The sequence below is a fragment of the Somniosus microcephalus genome, chromosome 14 (genome assembly GCF_052327205.1).
Source record: "Somniosus microcephalus isolate GS21.2 chromosome 14, FLI_Smic_1.0, whole genome shotgun sequence".
In the NCBI taxonomy this organism is placed as follows: domain Eukaryota; kingdom Metazoa; phylum Chordata; class Chondrichthyes; order Squaliformes; family Somniosidae; genus Somniosus; species Somniosus microcephalus.
In genome coordinates, this window is record NC_141000.1 from 117173115 (window position 1) to 117197254 (window position 24140).

The 24140-nt window shown below is 45.8% G+C and overlaps 1 protein-coding gene across 1 annotated transcript in view; it reads left to right on the forward strand.

The window, feature by feature from the left end:
* Positions 1–23777, forward strand: part of adamts5 (ADAM metallopeptidase with thrombospondin type 1 motif, 5 (aggrecanase-2)) — a 42146-nt gene extending 18369 nt beyond the window's left edge. The window contains exons 5-8 of the mRNA XM_086007235.1: positions 2183–2366; positions 9499–9674; positions 12913–13088; positions 16982–23777. Of these exons, the coding sequence (XP_085863361.1) occupies positions 2183–2366; positions 9499–9674; positions 12913–13088; positions 16982–17540 (1095 nt within the window). The 3' untranslated portion in view covers positions 17541–23777. The remainder of the gene's footprint in view (positions 1–2182; positions 2367–9498; positions 9675–12912; positions 13089–16981) is intronic.
* Positions 23778–24140: the final 363 nt, after the last annotated feature.

The window sequence follows — 24140 nt, forward strand, 5'->3', positions numbered from 1 at the left end:
TGGCGTCTCCCACGAGGTAGGGCCCCATGAGGCACTATTGGGGTCGGTTGCCTTAATCAAAGATGGCCGCCCCCATGACTCATGTGTGGGGATGCTGGCCTCAGTTGCCCTAAACAAAGATGGCCGCCCCCATGACTCATGTGTGGGGATGCTGGCCTCAGTTGCCCTAAACGAAGATGGCCGCCCCCATAGTTCGCATGCGGCACTGCTGGCCTCTGAGGATCCGCTCCTGCAGGCCTTGGAGAAGTGGCCTTTCTTCAGGCAGGTTCTACATATGGAGTTCTTGGCTGGGCAGCGCGACCTCGGGTGCTTCTCCTGGCCACAAAAAAAACAGCCGGCGGCCCGATCGCGGATGCCCGATGTCGGGGCCGGTGCCGGGGGTGGCAGGGCCGGTCGGGTCCGGGACGCCGACGCAGAGGTAGGTCCCGGGGGCGGCGCTGGGAAGGGTGCTGTGGTAGGGGTCGGGCCCGAGTCCCAGGGTCGCGAGCAGTACCTGGTGAATGCTTCCTGATCTTGGTGGGCCACTTCCAGGGAGATAGCGAGGGCTTCAGCTTTTTCCATGCTGAGGTCTTTAGCTTCCAGCAGTCTTTGCCGTGAGTACTCGGACCGTAGGCCTTTCAGGAATGCGTCGCGGATATTATCTTCAGTATTTTCGGCTGCCGACACCGATTTAAAGTCACAGTTCCTGGCGAGTGCATATAGCGCCTGTGAGAATTCGGCTACTGATTCTCCTGGCTGTTGCGGCCGTGATCTTAGGAGGTGCCTAGCGTACATGTAGTTTACCGGGGTCCGGTACTTCTGTTTCAGCAGGTTGATGGCGGTCTCGTAGGTAGTCATGTCCTCGATGAGAGTGTATACTCTCGGGCTCAGTTGTGCCTGCAGGACACTTAGTTTGGATGCCTGAGGGACGCTGGATTCTCTCAGGTATGATTCGAAGCAGACCAGCCAGTGTTTAAAGTCTGCGGCTGAGTTTGCTGCTCGTGGGTTCAGGTCCAGGTACGGCGGTCTGAGGGCTCGCAGCCAAGCTGGCTGGTGTGGCTGTGCTCCTGGGAGCTGCGCTGGTGGCTCCTCCGCCGGTTGTGACTCGTTGTCGGACATCATTAAATTTAGTCAATAAAATTGATATACCTATCAATTCCTCCAATAAAAGGCGAAGAGTTACGAAGGTGACTAAAGGTTTTTATTGACTAAATAACAGCCCACTCTCGTGGGTGATCCGATCCAAGCAGGAGGAATACCAGCCAGTCGCTCACCTTTATACCTGGCCTGGTGGGTGGAGCCAAGGCGGAGTCGGCAGTGGTCATCCCAGGTATAGCAGTGTGGCAAGAGGCGACCTCGTACCGTGATACAATAGTGGTCAGTGATACAGTTATAACGAACAGTGGTGAACAGTGCTAACGATAGTGAACGTGGTTTACCACAGGCGTCGGGCAAGAACCGGATCGGATTCAGTCGAGTTACCCTCCCCTAAAAAAATGGCCCGCCAACATTTACTCATACGTGAAAAATTCCACATGGGTGAGGTACTGGGGGGTCTGTGCCCCATCAGGGAATCGCTAGCTTTAGGAGAGGAGGCAAAGTAACAGCAGGTTTGTCCACACAGGGAACTGGCGGTGAAGACAGCTGACAGACCAAGACATGGTGTGGAGATGCCGGTGTTGGACTGGGGTGGACAAATATAAGAAATCACACAACACCAGGTTATAGTCCAACAGCTTTATTTGAAATCACAAGCTTTCGGAGCGCTGCTCCTTCATCAGGTGAAGTGGAGAGATGCATAAAAACACAGCTTATATAGTCAGAGAATAATGTCAGATGTTTACAGGTAATCTTTCTAACTGCCATTTATCACACCTCGGCAGAGAGATAATCACAGCAATCAAAGGTGTAAATGGTGACCAAGGCAGAGCAGGGTTCCTCGGTGTGGGCTGCAAAGTAGAAAGCGTGCCTCCTAATAGAGGAGAGATCCACATTGCAGTAGCTCTCATTCAGTGATCGTGCAACAATCTGGCTGTTGGTAACACCACCCTGGTCTTGTGCCAGTAAAGTTAAAAAATGGCCTATTGAAAATCCTCTAGACACAGAAGCATTGTTGATTATCCGGTTCCGATTGACACATTGTTAACTCTGCCGAGCTCTAATGTCTTTGTACGATTTACATTTGTTGCTCCTCGTGTTACAGGCCTCGGCTAATGGAAACTGGGGGTCGTGGGGATCCTGGGGACAGTGTTCACGGACGTGTGGAGGTGGTGTGCAGTTTGCCCGTCGCCACTGCAACAATCCTGCTCCTAGAAACAATGGCAAATACTGCGTGGGGAAACGGGCCATCCATCGATCCTGCAACGTGACGCCATGCCCACAAACTGGTATGTCTATCCTACAGTCTCTCTTCATGTAGAGATAAACTACACCCATCAGGCACAATATTTTTGGTCGATTTTCCCCTTCTTTCCTGAGGCTCTCGCTCATGATGGAGTTAAAGAGCTGGTGGCAGCTTTCTCGCACCTTGCCCAAGTGGCCCTTCATAATACACGAGTGCTTGTGGGCTATTTGACCATCAGAGGCATCATTGCTGAACCTGATCCCATCCTACATCCAGTGTCCACAGAAGTGCACTTTCCAGCAAGGTCACTGTATTGTGATCAGGCCCAGGAACCCTGGCTGATTTCCCACCCCCAGCCAAGGGGCAATGAAGCCCCTATCGTAGTGTCTTATCTGCTACTCTGATTAAGATCAATCAACTTAGCACAAAGCAAGGATTGAATCTGAGATCTTTTGGTTTGCATGGCTTAGTGCCACACTGGCTGGTGCATGTACCCACTGAGCCTTTAGGTTAACTTGCAAGAATTTTAATAATAAAAATGACTAGAGAAACACTAAACCTATTGTCCAAAAAATATAAACAGTTGGTTGGACCTGGGTTTCTCTCATTAAGGTACTTAGGAGCCCTAGCTAGGCTGATGTAAGGAACTATTCATAATATTGGTTCATCAACATTGACTCATTCCTTCTCACCAGAAGTGTTCTGTCTGGCTATATGTTCCATCACATCCCCATCCAAACTGCCATGGAGGCAGCATAACACTCATATTCAGATCCCATCTTGTCCTATCCCTTTATTCCTCTATCATCGCCATGTTTGAACACCTCAATCTCTACCAGCATTTCTGCCTCTCATTATCTGTTGCCCATCAGTCTCCGGACATCATCCTTGATGAAATCTCCTCCTGTTAGTCCACAATCAGTGCTCTGAGCAGTGATTAGTCCTTGGAAACTTTAACGCGCAAATTAACTCTCTCTTCCCTGTTTTCTTTCCTCAATCTCACCCTCAAAACTAACCTTTGCCCTACAAGGTTAATACAGAGAAGTGTGAGGTGATGCATTTTGGCAGAAGGAACAGGGAGAGGCGATATACACTTAATGGCACAGTTTTAAAGAGTGTGCAGGGACAGAGGGACCTGGGAGTTAATGTGCATAGGTCCCTGAAGGTGGCAGGACATATTGAGAGAGTGGTTAACAAGGCATATGGGCCTAGAAATTCAGTGAAGGCTAACGCCCAAAAGTTAGCGCTGCGCGCGGAGCCCGTTGCGACCGCCAGAAATTCACTTTTAGCGCCCCAATTCGGAACCGGGTGCTGTTCCAGGGTGTGCCCGCCTCCGCTTGGGGCGCTGAAAGTGAATTTCAGCGCTCCAGCTGCCGCTGCGCCACCCGATGCGGTGCGGCAGGCTGGGATACTGCAGGCCTCCTCCTTCTCTTAAGGAGGAGCTGCCTGCAGCCGTGAGATCGCCGCTGGATTCTGCCAGCAAATGAGCCCGGCACCACGGAGAAGTGCCGGACTCACGGGAATCAGCCACCAATGCCGCGGGGGGGTGGTGGAGGAGGCCGGGGAGGGAGGTGCGGGCAGGCGGCCGCCGAAAAAGCGGCCGGCCGCACCTCCACCTTAAAGCGCCCCAGTAGCGCAGCAGTACGGCCCCGTTTCACGAACGTTGTTTGCGGCCGCTGCAGAAGAGGCGGCCGCAACTAAATATGGGGTTTGGGCCGGAAGCAGGGCGGTACCGGGGCACTGCGCACACCGATGACGTCATCGGTGGCGGCGCAGCGCTACCGGCTACCGCCACCATTACCGCAGCGCTGAATATCAGCGCAACCTCTTATACTGGCGCAGAAACCCTCTTTAGGCGCCAACTGGGCGCAAAGCTTGCAGTGCCCAACTGAATTTCTAGGCCATGGGATCTTGGGCTTCATAAATAGAGGTATTGAGTACAAAAGTAGAGAAGTTATGCTGAATCTTTATAAAGCAGTGGTTAGGCCACAGCTGGAGTATTGCGTCCAGTTCTGGTCACCACACTTTAGGAAGGATGTGAAGGCCCTTGAGAGGGTGCAGAGGAGATTTACCAGAATGGTTTCGGGGATGGGGGATCTTAGCTACAAGGACAGTTTGGAGAAGCTGGATTTGTTTTCATTAGAGCAAAGGAGGTTGCAGGGTGATTTGATAGAGGTGTACAAGATTATGACGGGTTTGGATAGGCTAGACAGGGAAAGGCTGTTCCCACTAGTTGATGGTACAAGGACTAGGGGACACAGATTTAAGGTTTTGGGCAAGAGATTCAGGGGGGATGTGAGGAAAAACTTTTTTACGCAGCGAGTGGTGAGGACCTGGAACTCGCTGCCGATGGAAGTGGTGGAAGCGGAGACACTCAGGCCTAGAAATTCGGTTGTGGGTCCGCCAGGGCTTTAGCGCCCGAAATTTTGCGCCGGCGTTAATGCCGCTGCGCCCGACGAAAATTCAGTTGCCCCGGGCCCAGACGGCGGCGGGCGCTAATGGAGGGTTTTTGCGCCTCACTATGGGCGTTCAGTGCAGTTTTGAGGCGCTAATCCCCCGCTGCGGCACCCGAGGCGGTGCGGCAGGCTGGGGTACTGCAGGCCTCCTCCTTCTGTTAAGGAGGAGCTGCCTGCAGCCGACCGCTGGCCGGTCGATTCGCCCGACAAATGAGCCCGGCACCTCGGGGAAGAGCCGGGCTCACGGGCCACACACATCAGTGCCGCGGGGGGGTGGTGGAGGAGTCCGGGGAGGGAGGTGCGGGCAGGCGGCCGCCGGGAAAGCGGCCGGCCGCCGCTCCACCTTTATGCGCCGGCGCAAAGGAGTGTAACATCCCTTTCAACAATCGTTGGTTGCGGCTGCCACGGGCGAGGCGGCCGCAACTGAATTTGGGCTTGGGGCCGGGTCACCACGGCAACCGGGACGCTGCGCACACCGATGACGTCATCGGTGCCGGCGCAGCACTACCGGCTAACGCCGATGGTAGGGCCCAACGCAATTTCGTTACCAGCTATAATTCCGGCGCAAGACCCTCTAACGCCTCTAATTGGGCGCTAACCCCACCGAATTTCTAGGCCTCAATGTTTTCAAGGGGAGACTGGAGGCACTTGAGGGAAATAAACTTGCAGGGCTACGGGGATAGAGCGGGGGAATGGGACTGACTGGATTGCTCTACAGAGAGCCGGCACGGACTCGATGGGCCGAATGGCCTTCTTCTGTGCCGCTATGACTCTAAGATGACTCTGGAGTAACAGGTGGATTTGGCTACATCAGGAGCAAAATGGCACTGCTTGAGTATGTTGAACCATTTCTGATGGTGGGTAGCCAGGCTGGTCATACACCACACGCATTCTAGTCGGCAGCCCACAGTTTGAGTTGGTGGAGGTGACTGTTGTCACTAGCGTAGGCTAGTCTTAGTTACTACACTTCTGGCCTCTGGCATTCTCTTCTGAAAAAACATTTTACCTCATTATCTCTTTCCTTGCCTTCAAAAGACCCATAATAACTCTTCTTTCGGCCTGTGCCTTCCCACCAAATTTACAAGATCACTTAGGAAATGCAGATGAGGATAGCCATTCAGCCCACCATAACACATCGATCTGGAAAATCCTAGTTTCCCCAATTCCTTCACTTCTTGTTCTTGTGTCCATCTCTTCTCCCTAATGCTCTGAGATACTCATTACATAACTGTAACTTGTTGATCCTTGAGTAATCAATATAGTTTTTTTAAGTTGCTAAAAAAATGTCACCTACCTTTCCCCATTTCTCAATGGATAAGCCCACCCATATGTTGTGATACTGACCTAGCAGATCACTAAAATCCATCTGTACTGAGTTAGTTGGTGTCAGCCATGGCAAGAGCAGAGCTAGTAGGATTGGACTAGGGAAGGCAAAAAACAGTCAGTCACTGCTCCTGGAATATGGACATGATTGGGCTCAGCACATAGTACATAATGAATGAAAGACATATTTGTATAGCACCTTCTCATATCTTGCTGTAAAAGCTCAAATCCTTCACGTTCACTGAATTCCCTATTACGTAAGCTAATGTGGCAGCCATTTTGCACATTGCAAGATCCCACAGACAATAGAAATGAATGATTAGTTTATTTTCTGTTGGTGGTATTGGTTGAGGGAAAATTTTGGCCAGGAATCCAGGAGAACTCCTTGCCTCCTTTGAATAAGGCCATGCGACCTTTAACATTTCCCAGAATGGACAGACAGGATCTCAGTTTAATATCTCATTGAAGGACAACACCTCTGGCAACACAGAACTTCCTCAGTACTGTACTGGAGTGCCAGCCTAGATTATATTCAAATCCTGCAGTGGGTCTTGAGCCCATGACCTTCAGACTCAGAGACAAGAGTGCTATCATCTGAAATTTGGGTCCTTGGCCACTTGGGGTTGCAATTCAGGAAACAATACTGATTGGGCAGGAATTTCCTGAGAACTGCTCCAGCTCCGCCACTATCACTTTCCCGGAAGTGTTGCGGAAACCCCATTTACGTGTGAGAGGTTTCCGCAACACTTGCAGGAATTTATGGCAACAGAGCGGGAGGCGCTCCGAGGAAATTCCTGGCCATTATCTGCACGGGAAGAGGAGAGAAAATGGACCAAAAAAACTTTCAACCAATTTATCCTGTAAGTTTTATCATCAGCCTGCTTGGAATATATTAAATCTATCTCGCCAGTATTTCAAGAATGTCCCTCCAAATGGGATTTACAAACAAACGGCAGGAAAATATGTTGGATTATCTCAGTTGACACGAGTAGCTAACCAGCATATCTAATATTAAAGAGATAGAGAGAGAATTTTTAACAATCAACGAGACAACAGGGCAAGGAGAACAACCAGTTCTCACCCAGGATGTTCTCATGGCATCCTGATCAAGACGGAGATTTTTATTATTTTTATTCCTTGGATGTGGGCGTCACTGGCAAGGCCAGCATTTATTGCCCATCCCTAATTGCCCTTGAGAAGGTGGTGGTGAGCTGCCTTCTTGAACCGCAGAGGGCAGTTAAGAGTCAACCACATTGCTGTGGGTCTGGAGTCACATATAGGCCAGACCAGGTAAGAACAGCAGATTTCCTTCTCTAAAGGACATTAGTGAACTAGATGGATTTTTACAACAATCTGGTAGTTTCATGGTTACCATTACTGATACTGGTTCCAGATTAATTTAATTAATTGAATTTAAATTCCCCAGCTGCCTGTGGCAGGATTTGAACTCATATCTGCTGGATCTTTAATCAAGGCCTACTGGATTACTAGTCCAGTAACATAACCACTATGCTACCATACCCTATGGAGATATCATGGAAAAGCAAATTGTAGCTCTAAGCAATGAAGTGACATTCCAACAGGGTTAACAATCTTGGGAATTAACATCATAATTAATGTTTCCTCTTAGCTGCAATGTCTCGCCGCGGGCCGCTCACCGGCTTTTCCATTGTAAATACCGCGCATGCGCAGAAATTTAAAGGGACCGCGCTTTAAAAGAAACAGGCCGCGCACAACAAAGCACAGCTCACAGCGAACATTGATCATGGTGAGCACATATCGTAATTAATTTTTCAGCCTTATAATGCCTCTAAGAACGGGCTGCATTCGCAGCACATAATGTAATGGAAAATAGTTTGAGGTGAGCCGTGCCTAAAGTGGGCGGGATAGGCCTGTGTCTGGCATGTTTTAAATGATGGATTTCAGATCTGGCCTACTCATCTCTCCAAAAGAAATCTAACCATTGGACGGTATGAAATAAAAATAAAAACACAGCAAAGTTTTCAAAATATTGCCTTAAAATATGAATCGAATGGTGATTGGAGCTGACTTTCTGAGAAAATCTAAATTTGTAAAGAAGTTAAATCCCTGTGTGCATTGCAGATCTGCACAGAAAAAGGATATGGAGTGGTGGGGTCGCTCATCTCAGAGACCCAGGGCTTGTTTGCACTCTTCTAAGCATTAGAGGTGGCTTGTGTTTTGAGTCTGCTGTCAGATCCTGTTGGTCTTGGCATCTATCAGCGCAGTGTCTGAATGCAAGATGCCAGAAAAGTGAATTTTTTCCAGCCTACTGTTTGCATGACCATACTTTATATTCTGGTCATTTAATCGAAAAAGGGATTGCGTTTCCAAAACAGTGGAAAATATTACGAGGTGTGCAGTGAGCTGAAAGAATACCACACACCAAGTGTATGAGGCATCGTGGGTCCGATTTATCTATGACACTGCAACGGGCGAGTTATGTGAGGAATGAAGTTGGTCAGGGTAGCAAGAGAGTCCAGTAAATTTAGAAGGAAACTCAAATATTGGCAGTGGTTAGAAGGTTAGGAGAGTACATTATTGTAGCATGGGAGAATAAGGGTAGGAGGGCAACCGAATACTCTGGAGGGGCATAAAGGTAGCAGAAGACTCAATTATTGGAGAGGGGGGATATAGGGTTAGGAAAGTCCAACATTGGATGAAAGGGGGTAAGGTTAGGTGGAGAACCCATTATCGGAGAGGAGGCGGTAAGGTTAGGAGGGGACCCTCAATCTTGGGGGGGCTTAAAGGTAGCCAAAGGCTACAATATTGGAGAGGGAGGAGGAAATGAGCTTTGGAGTCGAGCTCAATATTGGAGGAATGCAGCAAGGTTAGATGAAGAACCCATTGTTAGAGGAGGGAATAAATTTAGGTAGAGAACCCAATATTGGAGGAGGGGGTAAGGTTAGGGGAAGAACCCATTGTTAGAGGAGGGACTAGGATCGGTATAGAAGCCAATATTAGAGGAGGGGGGCAAGGTTAGGGGAAGAACCCATTGTTAGAGGAGGGACTAGGATCGGTATAGAAGCCAATACTGGAGGAGGGGGCATGGTTAGGTGGTGAGCCCAATATTGGGCAGGATGGAGGAGCAAACAGGAGGAGGGACCAATTATGGGGTGAGAGCAGTTAGGTTAAATTCCCATGGAGGATCTTTTTATTCTTACTCCATTGGTGCCTGTTTGCTTCACTAGTCATTTCTCTCAGCTTTACCTCACACCACTATGGTTCCTGATGCAGTTTTTTTAAAAGCTCTTTGTTAGTAACGCCTACCATAGTATGTATTGTGCCTGTGTTTAAGGATGGACCACTTCTGTAGTGATGAACAGCACCCAATAAATCCAAAGCATAGTTTATTTAAAAAATCTTTCATTCGAACAGGCAAATCTTTTCGACACGAGCAGTGCGAGGCACGGAACGGGTATCAGACCGATGCCAAAGGAGTCAAAACTTTCGTGGAATGGGTTCCAAAGTACGCTGGAGTGATCCCTGCGGATGTGTGCAAATTAACCTGTCGAGCTAAAGGAACAGGATATTATGTCGTGTTTTCTCAGAAGGTAATGGTGTGGAGGTTGGATCATGAGAGACTGCGTCCATTCTGTTGTCAAGTGAAATGCAGTCTAAGTGTGCATGTCTGTGCCCGAGAAGCAGATTTGCATGAAAGTGATATCTGGAGCCAGCTGCAAAAAAGACTTGTGTGTCACAAAGTCAGAATCACAAAGTAATTTTTTTTTAAACTTACCTGAATGTGGAGCGCTCCTCCGGGCTCCACTGCAGTGCCTAAGACCGTTGCCGGGCCCCGCTCTGTCCCCTCCCTCACAATCGCGCCCCCCTTTTCCCAGGCCCTACCTGAAGGCCACTGCTGGTAACACAGCTGCTCAAAACTGAAATCCTCTTCGCCGGCGCGCTGCCTGGGGACGCCCAGCAGGCAACTGCGGGTTCGCTGGTATCATGTAACTGAGGCCCGAGGCTCAATATCAGGTGCGCCTCAGGCTACCCATTCTATTGCAGGATTGCAGTAAACTAGGCCTGTATTCTCTTGAATTCAGAAGAATGAGAGGGGATCTCATTGAAGCATGCAAAACTATTACAGGGCTTGATAGGATGGATGCTGGGAGAATGTTTCCCTTGGCTGGGGAGTCTAGAACCAGGGGCCACAGCCTCAGGATAAAGGGAAGGCCATTCAGGACTGAGATGAGAAGAAATTTCTTCACACAGAGGGTGGTGAATCTTTGGAATTCTCTACCCCAGAGGGCTGTGGAGGCTCAGTCATTGGGTATATTCAAAACAGAAGTCGATAGATTTCTGACTAGTAAGGGCATCGAGGGATATGGCGATAGGGCCGGTGAATGGAGTTGAGGCAGAAGATCAGCCATGATCTCATTGAATGGCGGAGCAGGCTCGAAGGGCCAAATGGCCGACTCCTGCTCCTATTTCTTATGTTCTTATGATTGCTCCATTGGCAGGCCGGCGCAAACCAATTTCTAGGCCTGTGTCTCCTTGTGTTGGTTCACTTTAAATAATGTGACATGGGACTGGGTGGTGCGTTGGGCTGATATGCAAGCTGGCTTCAGCCCAAAATGAGGGGCTGAGCCTCTTCCCCTTCTGCTAGCTGTCTGAATCCCAAGCGGAATGAGTTCGGAATAGCCTCAGCCCAGTCTCAAGTTAATGTACAGTCCGTAGTTCGATTCTAAGTGGAAGTCTCACACAGGAATTCCGCACACGCAGCTGGGGGAAATGGAAGTGCAGCAGGGCGTGCTGTGGCTGGGAGATAAAACACATGGCGGAAGATTTTCTCAGTTTAGCATGTGTAACGAAATTGCAAATCTGTTTCATAAAGAGGGCATTTAGTGCACTTCTGCAGTGGAAGGAGATTGAGAGCTGTCCAGTGCTACAGCTGGGCTGAGACTACATGATCCTGATACTGGGTCCCAAAAGCGGGAAGCATTCCATTCCTTGACATTGGCATTTCTCGCCTTGATGAGCACAAAATTTCATTAAATGTTTTTTTTTACATAAAATGCAAACCTCTGATTAAATTAAGATTGTCTTTAACCTAAGTATTCTCCAGAGCTTCTTATCAAAAGAGTTTTGTTGAACCACGGTGAGGAGTTAAATATGAATAGCCCAGGATTGACAGTTTTATTAGAGACCAAAATGGTCTTAACTTTTTGGCTCTTTTCACCTATAATTGAAGAAAGAATGAATTTTTAGCATCTTTGCCAATGACGTTTAGCTAATCTAAAGTATCATTGCCATATATTTAATATTTCTGAGCTCTGCTCGGAAAGGCCAGCATGTGTTTTGCTGACAGTAGGTTTGACACATTCCCTCCCCACCCATTGTGAAATACTGATCTGTGACCACAATTCAGATGAGAAACCCAGAACCAATACTTGCTGTCAGTGCCTTCGTGGACTTCGGCAGCTTCCTTGATTGCTGTCCATGTCATACAAATGGGGAGGGAGGGACGAATGGTCCTGTATGGGTGCGGCTCAGAACCAATTGCTGGTTTAACTGGATGTTCATGAAAGGAGAGAGTTAGAAACCAGCTTAAATGTAAGGAAGGAAAAGTGTCTTGGAGAGTTGCTGCGCAGTCTGTTTCTGCCCTAGAAAGCGGCTGCCAGATTTGCGGCATAGTAATCCCCTTTAACTACTTCTAGGGCAGGATTCAAGAAACGGCTTGTCTGATCGGTGATCCTTCTCTCACTTCCAGTCTAAAACTCTCCCCACTGTAACTCTTCAGATCTTCCTCTAATTTACTGATACTACTGCTCCTCTGAACTTTACTTGCTAGTGCCTTCTAAGCTACAAGTATAAATTTAGGCCCGATTTTAACCTAGCCCGCCGGGTGAGCTGGCTGGGAGGGGTTAAAATGGTGGCCGGACGGAAGCAGGTTGCAATCTCGCCTCCGCCATTTTAATGCCGGGATTCTGACAGCATGAAGGTCGCCTGCCACGGGCTATGTGTCCGTGGGGGACTCCTGTCCGCCTTGCCCCCGCCCACACCGAACCCGCTCCAGGTTAAAATTGGGGTTAAACTATCCTGTACGCTCTTCCTCCATCCTCACTGCGATAAAACCAAAACTCACTGCATGTTATCCTCCTAGGTCTCAAAACTCCATCCCTCCCTCAGTCTTTCGGCTGCAATAAACAGGCTTTTACAATCCAAGCTTAGCATCACTTAGCCACTGGTTTGTGATTTATCTCCTCGTACTCGTACTCGTTTCGACCGTAATGATGTTTTACACTACGGACCTTTGCCCTTCACCTAGACTTCTCATTAACAAATAAAAAGCATCTGAAAGCATTCACGGCTCTAGTGCATGGAGGTCTCGACAGATGGCCCAACCATCTTACCGGAGCTGAAAATAATTCTGGCAATTGGCTCCTTTAGTACAGAGCGTTTCTTGTTTGACTGAATTATAATTTAATTGAGCTTTACAGGAGAGCTGATGGAAGGTCTGGGTAACATTGTAACAGCTATAGCTAAGAATGTGACATATCAACAGAGTTAATACATTAACTGAGAGCCCTATATAAAAATAAAATATTTCATATTCAACTCTGCTATACCTTACAAAGTCCCCTGATCTATCCAGGAATATCCCAGTTCACCTGTTCTAGCTTCCAATAATGTTGCAGGCGGATTTCCCGACTGCATTGCTCTATATGCAGTGAGTTTACCTGGAATATTGGGAGCCAGCACAGCTGATCCTGCCATTTTCAGGAATGACTTGAAAGCTATACGGTACCTTTCACATTTCTTGAATCGTATTTTCTTTTAATCCCCCAGGTAAGGGACGGAACTGAATGCCAACCATACAGCAATTCGGTATGTGTGCGGGGGCGCTGTGTCAGGACTGGCTGTGATGGTATAATCGGCTCCAAACTGCAGTACGACAAGTGTGGAGTCTGCGGGGGAGATAGTTCCACCTGTGTGAAAGTATCTCGAAGTTTTACCAAGAGAAGGTAATGTGAACCAATACGTTTTATTATCAGTATTTAGTATCAGTGATATTTTATGAGCCTTTAGCATGCTTATATCAAATTGCCCCTCTGGAAGCATTAGCACCACTGACAATATCCTTACATCTTTCTAAATTTATATTTTGTGGGGACAGATGTTAGTGAGGGATGTTAGTGGTGGGAATAGAACATATTGCCATTTCTTTTTCCTAATTTTCACCTCAGCTCTACTAAGGTTCTGACTGTCATTTAGGTGCAGTTCCATCAGCCCCAGCAGATTTCTAGTACAGGAAAAGTTCTGATATCCGGCACTGACGGGACCGGCGTGTTGCCGATCTATCAAAAGTGCCGGACATGCAAAGTCAACGTTGAAGCATACGGAGATGAAAATCTCCGTATTTGACAACAAACACTGTTGCTCAGCAACAGCTCGTAAACACTCGGCCCGTACCTTGAAGCGTCTCTGAAGCTGTTGCGAAGCTGCAAAGACGCTTTCCAGAGCCTGCCTGTTAACAGAATGCTAGGAGAAGAAAAAAAAACTAACTAAAACGGCTGCTGATTTCTGCCGTTAGAGCAAAGTTTCCGGCCATACAACCTCCGGATAAACCAAAGTTTCCTGTACCTCTTCCAATCTACCGTTCTTCATGTCTACTGTGACTGTTAGCAGGCTATTTGACAATGAAGTGCAACAATACCGAGGCTGATCCTCTCCTTACCTGGCACCCACACGTGCACACTTTCCACTGCATAGCGATCAGGACTAAGAGCCCTGGCTGTTTTTTTCTTTCCCTAGAACATTGGGGTTAACATTTGTGCCGCCATTCTCCCTTTAAATTTAAAATGGCACTTCATTTAAAATGCGCCTGGGCACAGAGTCGGTTTGGGAAAACAAGGTGGCGGGGGAATGCCGGTAACAGGAAGGAACTTTGAAAATCTGCTCTGTGCCAGTGGGGTCCGCTGTTCAGCATTTAGTAGGAGCCAAGTGTAACCCAGAAGAGCTTTTTGTTGTGGGTTCTGAAAACGGCCTGTCAATTTAACATCCCAATAGACCCCAAATTCTCATAAAATAAGGACGAGAGCAGGGATCAGACATCTCCAAAAGTGCAGGAAGGCCAGTACTTAGCAGGCAGCTAGTTAAGAGATGTACTTAAGATAAGTTAATGAGCAGTAATTGTCAGGAAGAGAGGAAATGCTGTTTACAAGAGCAGTCTCCAAACATTTCCAGCCCTGCCTCCCTGTGGCTTCCCATTGACCCTACGTTTCTCTAGTTTGTATTTCTCCGTATAATAGACGTTTCATTCACTTAGTGGATAAATACACCGCATGGTGTGGCACTAACTTGTACAGTTCAGAAGGCCACAGGTTCACTTCATGGCCTGTGCTGAATTCTCTGATCTCAGCGAGGGACACAGCTGAGGTCTCAGCCAGGGAGCTTCAACCCGTTTGCCTGCCACAGTGCGGAGATCAGTCTGAAAATTATGGCATTTATTTTTACATAACATTCCTCTGAACACTGGAATTTCCTCCAGTTCAACCCCTAGGAGCTGCATTACCTCTGATAACTGTCTAGTGACTTCTTAGCCACAATTCCCACTCCTGATCACTATCTAGTGGCACAGCTGGCGAAAAGTGCGGCCAGGATTGGGTTCAGCTGTGATACCTCTTGCAGTCTTGTAACCTGATAATTCACTGCCCGGGCCCATCCATGAAGAATAGTCACGGGGCCACTGTCGGCACTCCTGGAAGAGTCATCACAAATAGCATGTGGAGACTGAGCTGAGCAGTTATGTAAGACAAAATAACAACAGAAAACGCTGGAAAAACTCAGCAGGCCAGGGCAGAATCCGTGGAGAGAGAAACAGAGTTAACGTTTCAGGTCGATGACCTTTCGTCAGACCAGGAGTTCTGACGAAGGGTCATCGACCTGAAACATTGACTCTGTTTCTCTCTCCACGGATGTTGCCTGGCCTGCTGAGTATTTCCAGCGTTTTCTGTTGTTATTTCGGATTTCCAGCATCCGCAGTATTTTGCTATCGTAGTTATGTAAGGCATCCTTAATGATTTGTGTCTGCAGAGCCACTGGGCGGGTACGTGCGTAGGCGTGCATCTGAATAGTCTTGAGGGCTATAGCACTGTTCTGAGGGTGTCTGTGTCTGCACTTGTTAGTGAAAGGGTTAAAGGCCATTACATTGTCCCGAAGGCACTGGAGTGGTCTGCAGTGGTTGGTGAAATGGTTAAAGGCTATAGTGCTGTTTTGAGGGGGTCTGCATCACTGGGGCTGATTAACCAAAGGGTTAAGCACTGTAGCACTCTGAGCGAGTCTGCCTTGGTGCACATTGGCCAGTGCAAGGGTTTATGGAACAGACAGCTCCTATGGGTTGAACTTAAGGAAATTCCAGTGTTCAGAGGAATGTTATGGAAAAATAAATGGCATCAGCTTCAGACTGATCTCCGCACTGTGGCAGGCAAACTGGTTGAAGCGCCCAACCCCTCTGTGCCTGATCTCTAGTTTAAGTGCAGCAATTATTGAGGCCACAAGGTCATCAAAGGCTACACCATGGTCTGATGCTGCTCCAGCTTTGTCGTGCTGAGAGACATAAGCTTGAAAATCAAGAGGCTTTCAAGACACAGCCACAGAGATGATAATCTCCTGCGCCTGAATGAAGGTCTGTCTAATGCTCTCGGAAATTCTGTTCGCAAACACGCAATCCAGATGTGCAGCCCAGCTGCACAGTGTCTGATGCTGCCTCACAGACAGGCACGTGTTGGGCCAATGAGACTTTCAAAAAACCAAGTGCTACCAGCTGTTCAACAAGTTCAATGCGTCTATGTGCAGCGTATCAGGTCGACCAACTCTCCCACATTCGGTGGGAGACTCACGTTTGAGGTCTTGACCGACAGCCTTGGGATCGTGCACGTGTATAGAACGTGCCGGTAATTCCTGGCACTTCACTTGCTTACTCTCACAAGAACTCAAGAGGGGAAAAAAAATAAAACATGACCTGGGGCTATCCCAACTTTTATAGTGGTAGTGAAAGTCATCTATTAAGACTATTGCTTTGAGATTAGATTGTGCTTACTACACTTGTTTGAAATTGCTTGTTCACTATTTTAACAGAAGCAGTAATCCATCTGTTTTAAATGAGTAAATGTTTCTCTTAAAATAACTAACAAAGGAGTTCCATATGATGTGGTAAGCATTTGTGCAGTCATATCGCATGCTGTAATTTTTATGCTCATATGCCCTATAGCTTCAATAGAGAGCTATCGCCATGCATACCAGCAGTCGATGTTGTGGACATTGACTGATAGGTTCCTCCAATCAAATCATGATTTGAACTACAGCAATATTAGATTATATCGCTGTATATTACAACGTAAAGGCAGTGCTTGCATATATTGCAGAAAATAGCAGAGCCCCCCCCACCATCCCCCCTCTCCATCACATTAATATTATTTTGAGAAGACTAGCAGACCCTGAATATATTGTAGAATAGCAGACCCTGTATATATTGTAGAATAGCAGACCCTGTATATATTGTAGAATAGCAGACCCTGTATATATTGTAGAATAGCAGACCCTGTATATATTGTAGAATAGCAGACCCTGTATATATTGTAGAATAGCAGACCCTGTATATATTGTAGAATAGCAGACCCTGTATATATTGTAGAATAGCAGACCCTGTATATATTATGGGGGCATAGAAGATCATGTATATATTATAGGGGAATAACAAACCCTATATAGATTATAGGACATGGTAGATCCCATAAATAATATTAGGGAATAGAAGACTGTATATATTACTGTACATGGAAATAGTAAACTGGTGGCAATAAAATAATCGCTTTTCAATTGCAAATTTCATTTTACTTTTTTGTTGTTCCCTCAGTGTTGGATACAGAGAGGTAGTAAAAATCCCTGCTGGAGCAATGCACATCAAAGTGCGGCAGTACAAGCCGAAGGGTCAGCAGCGGTTCACCGCCTATTTGGCGGTTAAACGGAAGAATGGGGACTATCTCTTCAATGGCAAGTACATGATCTCGACTTCGGAGACCATCATTGATCTGAACGGCACTGTGCTCAACTACAGCGGGTGGAGCCAGAAGGATGACCAGATGCATTCAATGGGCCATGGTCCACTGAAGGAGCCACTGATAATTCAGATTCTAGCCACCGACCCTGGGAAACCGCTTGACGTGCGCTACAGCTATTTTGTTCCCAGGAAGCAAGCGCCGCCAACTAATGAGAACGCCATCAAGACTCTGGCGGCACAATCCCACCTGCCCAAGTGGGTAACTGGACCCTGGTTGTCATGTTCCAGAACCTGTGACACTGGCTGGCAGACCAGAACCGTTCAATGCAAGAATGGACATGGAAAACTGGCAAAAGGATGCTCCCTGTCCCAAAGACCATCAGCATTTAAACAATGTTTTCTGAGAAAATGTTAATGCACAGTTACCAGTAAGAGTCTTTTTTATTTTGTCATTTTGTTGGTGTTTTGTTTTAATTTAAAATGAAAACATACTTGGAGAAAAGGAGGGAAAAAAGTTGTCAGCATGTCTTGACATAAAGCAGACACTGCTGTAAAGTTGAGAGCAATCGAAGCGTGGGCAGAATCTGTCTTGTTAACCAAACAAGTGCACATCGGAATTACAGCACTGTGGGAGAGCATCGGATGCATTGCCCTGGAGTCTACAGGACTAGCGAGAACGGAAAAGTAGAAGATGACAGCAACCTGCATGTTGCCTACCTCAGATGCATCCCTCACCTACATGGAAATGAGATCAATGTAGCCATCATTTCCATGGCTACCAAATGGTGCATTGATTCCACAAATCTTTCTGCCCCTCTCAAGGAAATGAACATCTGCCACTTCAGCACAATCTTGCCCTGTGTTTTAACATTCGTTTTGCTTTATTCTCTCGTGGCCACTCAATTGGGGCCAGTGACTGGTTCCTGGGCGTTCGATTGGGATAGTGCAAGGACAGCTGCATTCTCACTTACTTACTGTTGTGCACATGACAGTAAAAGAAGCCAGCTGAGTAGAAAGGGAATTCTAAGTATCCAAGGACAGAATGAGAAACCAACTGTGCCAATGAACATTGTGTGGATCCTAGGAAGAACTTGTGCCACAGTGATTGCAACATCTTGTTAGAGCACTTAATGATACTGCCTCTCACTGCAATATGTAAAGGAGATAGTGAACCGCTCCTAACGGACTCTCTTAATGAACAGTTGAATGAAACATGATACAATTCCACTCGGTAATTACAAATCTGATGCAGCACAAGATTCGAAGAGGGGAATGGCTGAGCTGTTTGGAATTCTATGGTGATGGGGAAGCGGGTACAGATAATCCAACATTATACTCCTGATAGATCAAAGACTAGACAGGCTAGTTCTAATGTCTGTCTCTAATTGCTGAATGAAGAAATGCTAGCATGGGACTTTTCACCATCGTTCAGACATCTTTCCCAGAAAACATGGCTTTTATGAAGCATCCAAATTAATTATCATCTCAAATGACTACTCTTGACTTGAGCGAATATCTGTCCCCAGTTTAAACTGCCTGCCTCTGACCCACAGTATACTCTATTTGGTGTGCTATTTGTCTTCTAGATGTTGCAGTGGAGCGCACAGAACCACAGAGGAAAGAACAAGTTTGTGTTTTATCTCTATCTGAAAGAAAAAGATTTTTTTCATACATCCTTTCTCTACAGTGTAGGCAGGCCATGCCAGGAGCTGACAGGAGCAAGGGATTAATAGTCAATGTGGTTCTCAGAACTGATGAAGCAGAACTTCATTGTAACGTTGCCACTAGGGAATGGGGGCATAGGAAGGGAGTGAGCTCAGGGCTTGAGTTCTGATATTTGCTTTGCTTATAATGAAAGTTCATCAAGTACTTTGAAAACCTCAATAACTAACAGTGCCACATCACAAGAGACAGCAGCAAGTGGGGGAAAAACAGACTTATTTTCGAAGAAGCAGACCTTTCCTGTCCTGTTTACATCTTAGAATAGCTGCCTCAAATACCAGAGTGTCTATTTCAAGACTGGGCAAGTGGCAACCCTACTCCAATGGGAAACAAACACACACGTCCCAAAGAATCTGTGGTTTACAGCTCTGAACTTGCTAGAAGTTAGTTTCAAGAGGACAATCGGTCATTCACGTGATGGGGCTTACTGGCTGCTCCACCTGCCAATTCCAGGATTTAAAAAAAGGACAAGTGGTGTTTTGCTTTAAAAACAGATGACCTTATTCGTGATCTCACATGTGCAACAGTGGAGTCATTCAGTGTGTTTCTGATTAACTAGTTATGATTTCCATGGTAACCATCAAACCAGTGCTAGAAGCTATCTAATCAGAAGTTATCTTCAAGCGGGAGAACGTGCAATTTTATAATTAATGTGTTTGTTTCCCAGTTTCATCCCTTATCTTAATGAAGCAATACTGCACTTTCAATTCAGCTGCCAGACCAGTTATAGATGGGTCAGATCTGGTTAACAGTTGCTTCACTATCGTCCTTCCAAATGGCTCTATTATTACTCATTCTCAGGATGTAGGCATCACTGGCAAAGCCACATTTTTACCCGTCCCTATTTGCCCCGAGGGTGGTGGTGGTGGGCCTTCTTCTATTGTTTTGATACAGTGGAGTGGTGTGCTAGGCCACCTCAGAGGGCAGTTTAAGAGTCAGCCACGTTGGTGTGGGACTGGAGTCACATATAGGCCCAGACTGGGTAAGGGCAGCAAGTTTCCTTCCCTGAAGTACATTCATTGACTAGTTAAGTTTTTTATGACAACCCAAAAGCTTCATGGTCACTTTTACCAATACCAGCTTTTAATTTCCAGATTTTTCTTTTTAAACTGAAGTCAAATTCACAGACTACCAAGGGGAGATTTGAACACACAGTATTTGGACTATTAGCCCAGTAACATAACCACTACACCAAATGCACAATGTACTACTGGACCATACAGACCAGAAGGTTCCAGCTTCAATCTCTTGCTTATGCTGAACTAGTTGATCCCGGATGAGATAGCTGTAAACATAAGAACAGTCATGGATTAGAAAAGACCATTCAGCCCATTGAAGCTCATGCCTCTAATGCCTTAACTCTCCCAGCCTAGCATCTAACTGCATTTTGAACACTCCTGATTTATTTGTCTCTATTATCTTCCTGGTAGATTGTTCCAAACAAGTATACCCCTGTGAGTAAGGAGTTCTCTCCTTATACAAGTGAAGACATTAGTTTGGGTCTCAATTTCCCCAGGCTAAGGTGGAGAAAAATTGGCACTTGCAATAGGATTAAATCCAACTGCGTATGAAATGATGGGATGCACAAAGATAATTTATCAGGGAAGGTTGGAATGAATCAATCACCCCTCCCCCCCCCCCCCCCAATAGCGTGAAGGCCTTGCACACTTCCAGTATCACTAGTTGATTTTTGTGTATGCCATTGCTGCAAATCATTCTTTTATTTATGTCATACATTGGCGTGCTACAGTATAAGAAAAAACAACACCCTCAGACACTGTTGATGCCCAGTTTTCTGCTGGATCAGGCTCCAACCTTAAACAATGCTGCAGAAAGCTATGATGTGCAAATACCTTTTACTTAGACCCTGTCTGATTGGATCGCGTTCTGAACCAATGTTTTTCCATGTAAAGAGAATCCAAACATGACCCAATCAGAAGCTTCACTGGTCTTTGTTGTCTGATCTAAGACAGGAGACGACATTGCTCAGGTGCTGAGGCATATATCTGCTCCCAAAGGGACCTCAGCACTACATGATATCGAGCAAGCTATTCTGAACATGTCTTTTCACTGATGGAGTTGTTCTAAACACCATCTCTCTCTCTCTATTTCCTGTTTATACAGAGTTCATAACTTCTAGGATATTTATCGACAGTACCCAGAACTTGTGCAGTGGAAGTCTGTATATAAAGCAAGTTTATACCTGGCATGACAAGGTTCAACTTTCTCATAGACTAAAAGAAAGACTTGAATTTAGTCATTAGTAATTAAAACCATACAATTTCTGCAATTAGTGGTATTAGAATATGCCTGATAGGGAGAGGGGACTGAGATCATTGTTTGATGTACTATTTCAGAATTACCATGGAAACCGCACAAAGTTATATAAGCTGATCAGAAACTGCACTGGAATAGATACAAATAGACAATTTACTGTATCAGGCCTGGTGGTGATGAGCATTAATTTCCTCACATTTTGGGTGGGTGCCCTTCAACTGTTCAGGCAAGCAATAGTAAAGCTCCTGTTATGGTGGGTCCCACCCAATATGCCATTCCAGCATTTTGTGCTTCAATCAACGAAAGCCAAATCAATTTGCTCTGGTTTATCCACGATAGACTATAATTGTCCAGTTGTATAAAGATGTGATTGCATTTCCTGAAGCCGATGTGAAGGCACAGGGTCTGCCCTTACTGCAGAATTTCATTAGTTCAAATAAAGCTGAAACAGCCATTAGTAGCATTCCTATTCCTACTTGGCCTTTCAAAGTCCAATTTTATTGCTGTGGAAAAAAAGGGCCCCATATTTTTATTTATATTATTTAAGTCTTTTTCCATAGCAATAAATCTGATTTCATCTCAGTTATCCCCTGTAGTAATTGATATAACTGGCTTTTGTTTCTCTGCCAAAGCCAATCAGACCCATCAACGGCTAGTCAAAGTAGTTATTATAGTGTCCAGCAGTGGCAGGGTTAATTTTGAATTTGAAATCTCCCACAATATGGCTCAGCTAGTTAAAGTAGATAAAGCCATACTAACCAGGAAGCTTCATGGTTTGATTCCCAGTCTGTACACCAGTTACCTGGTCTCATTCTGGAGTGCTGGAAGAGAGACTGCAGTTGTTCTCAGCTTTGTTGAGGTACAGATGGGAAATTCAGCCAGGGTTCCCACTTCTGACTGCTATCCAACAAACCCTGCTGGGAGTTCTAATGCCCTGTAGTTTAATAGCCTTTGAACACTCAATGTCCAGATTCATATATAATGAATGGCCGCTTGAGTGAGATACCAGAGGGTGCCAATGAGTGAACCTTTGGCTTAGTGGAAGCATTCTGTCTCTGAGTCAGAAGGTGCAGCTTTCGAACTGAAGTCCTGGCGAGTACTGGCTCTAAATTCTGAGTTGACATCTAGTGAGTTACTTGTCTCTGGTGGGTGTGGGTAGCCCTGTATAGGACTAACCACAATATCAGCTGGTAAAAAGATAGTTACAGCCATGGAAGGAGTTTCAAGTCACAGCCTGTCAAACTGTTAATTACACTGCAAATCCTTCCATTACTTCACACTGTTTTCCAAGGGAAGAGTTTGAAGATATGTATAACAACAACAACCAGAGGGTGCCTATTGCTTTCAAGAAAGGGGAAGAAGGGAAGGGAAATGATTGGCAGAAAAGGAAGGAGAAATAAATTAGAATTTGAAGAAATATAATTTGAGGTTTTTGAGTTTATTTGACAATAGGTCAGGTATAAACGTCATTCTTTCAGCCTTTATTTACATGAAGGCCAATATCTACTATACATCATCGTTTAACATTTAAGCATTCACTTTCCTGTGGATACTGTCTCATGACAGATTTGGCACATTTTACATTAGGGCGGCTCCGATCCCAGCAGATAGCATGTGGTCCCTGATGGAACAATAGATTCCTCCAATTCCCAGTGGACAGTATGGACTGCCAATTCCAAACCCAGTACGTGACCCCGGAGTGAGGAATGGGGGTAGAGGGGAAAGAGCAATAGCAGTCTCCCCTGCAATCTTACGTGCATGACTCTTGGAGCGACTTGGGCCACGCAGCTCCAGACGATCCCCAAGAGGTGCTTTCTGCTGTCCCAGTGTGTGGTCCTGGGAGGAGCACTGGGTGGGTAGGGTTTGGAAAGGCTCCCCATTCAATAACAAAAAAAGTTGGCGGCATTATTCTGGACTCTGTTATATGTCCCGCCCTTAGTCATTTTCGTAGCTGGGCCAATGGAACCAAAATGATATGAACTCACTCTGCATCTTCATTTCAACAGCTCCCTTTTGATTTGGGGAATCTAAGAGCGAGCTGCCGCAAAGGGATGAGGGGAAAATACATTCCAGTGTAAATTTAAATTGTGAAAAAGTGTAAGGCACAGCACTGAAATAATTTATTTGCATTTGTACAGCTGGTGTGTGAATTTGATGTAACAGTTTTATTTATTGCTATTTAATGTGGAGAACACCCATTGTGCAAGTTTTTTGAAGAAGATTTGCTGTTGTGTTCTATTTTACAACTGTGTTTAATTTATGCTTCACTCTTCTTGTGAAAGTTCACTATATTTTTTAAATATGTATGTTTACGTAATGTACAGCACTGGTTGCTTTGTGTACTATTGCGATGTGCTCTTTCCCTGTGTCATTATTTAGATACTGTTTGCATTCCTCATGAGGGAAGCTGCAATTGTCTTTTTTTTAATTAATTAACTGAGGCAACATGTCAAATGCATTCTAATACTTGTTTTAAAAAATGTAGCAGTTGTGTAATGCATATTAATCATGTCTAGGAGGTTTTTTTATCAATTATTTTAAGCACATCAATAATATTCTGTAATGTACTGTAACATTAATCATGTTGCCTGTGTAACTAATGCCAAAATTCACCTTTTTTTAATGTGTGCAAATTATATATTCCCAAACGCAATACTACAGTCTCACAATTTAATACCTGGTGTTGTTTTTGTTTAATGGTTGAATTTAAAAGACTATTTCAGTATTCAATTTCCATTCTGAGGTTTCATTCTTTCCCCTCTCCCACCTGTCTCAAAAGCACAGAAATGTAAAGAATTGGCTTTAAGAAAAATGATTTTAATTGACAGAATTGAAGGGAAGCAGCAAAGACAAACCTTTCAGAGTAGTAATTGCACCTTGAAAAAGGAGACCTACGAGGATATAAAGGCTCTGACTTCCTTTGTATGTGTTTGTACGTATGTATATGTCTCCACGAGTAGGACTTCCATTACCTCCCACTGTAGATTGGACCCGCCTTCCCCAGTGGATAATGGAA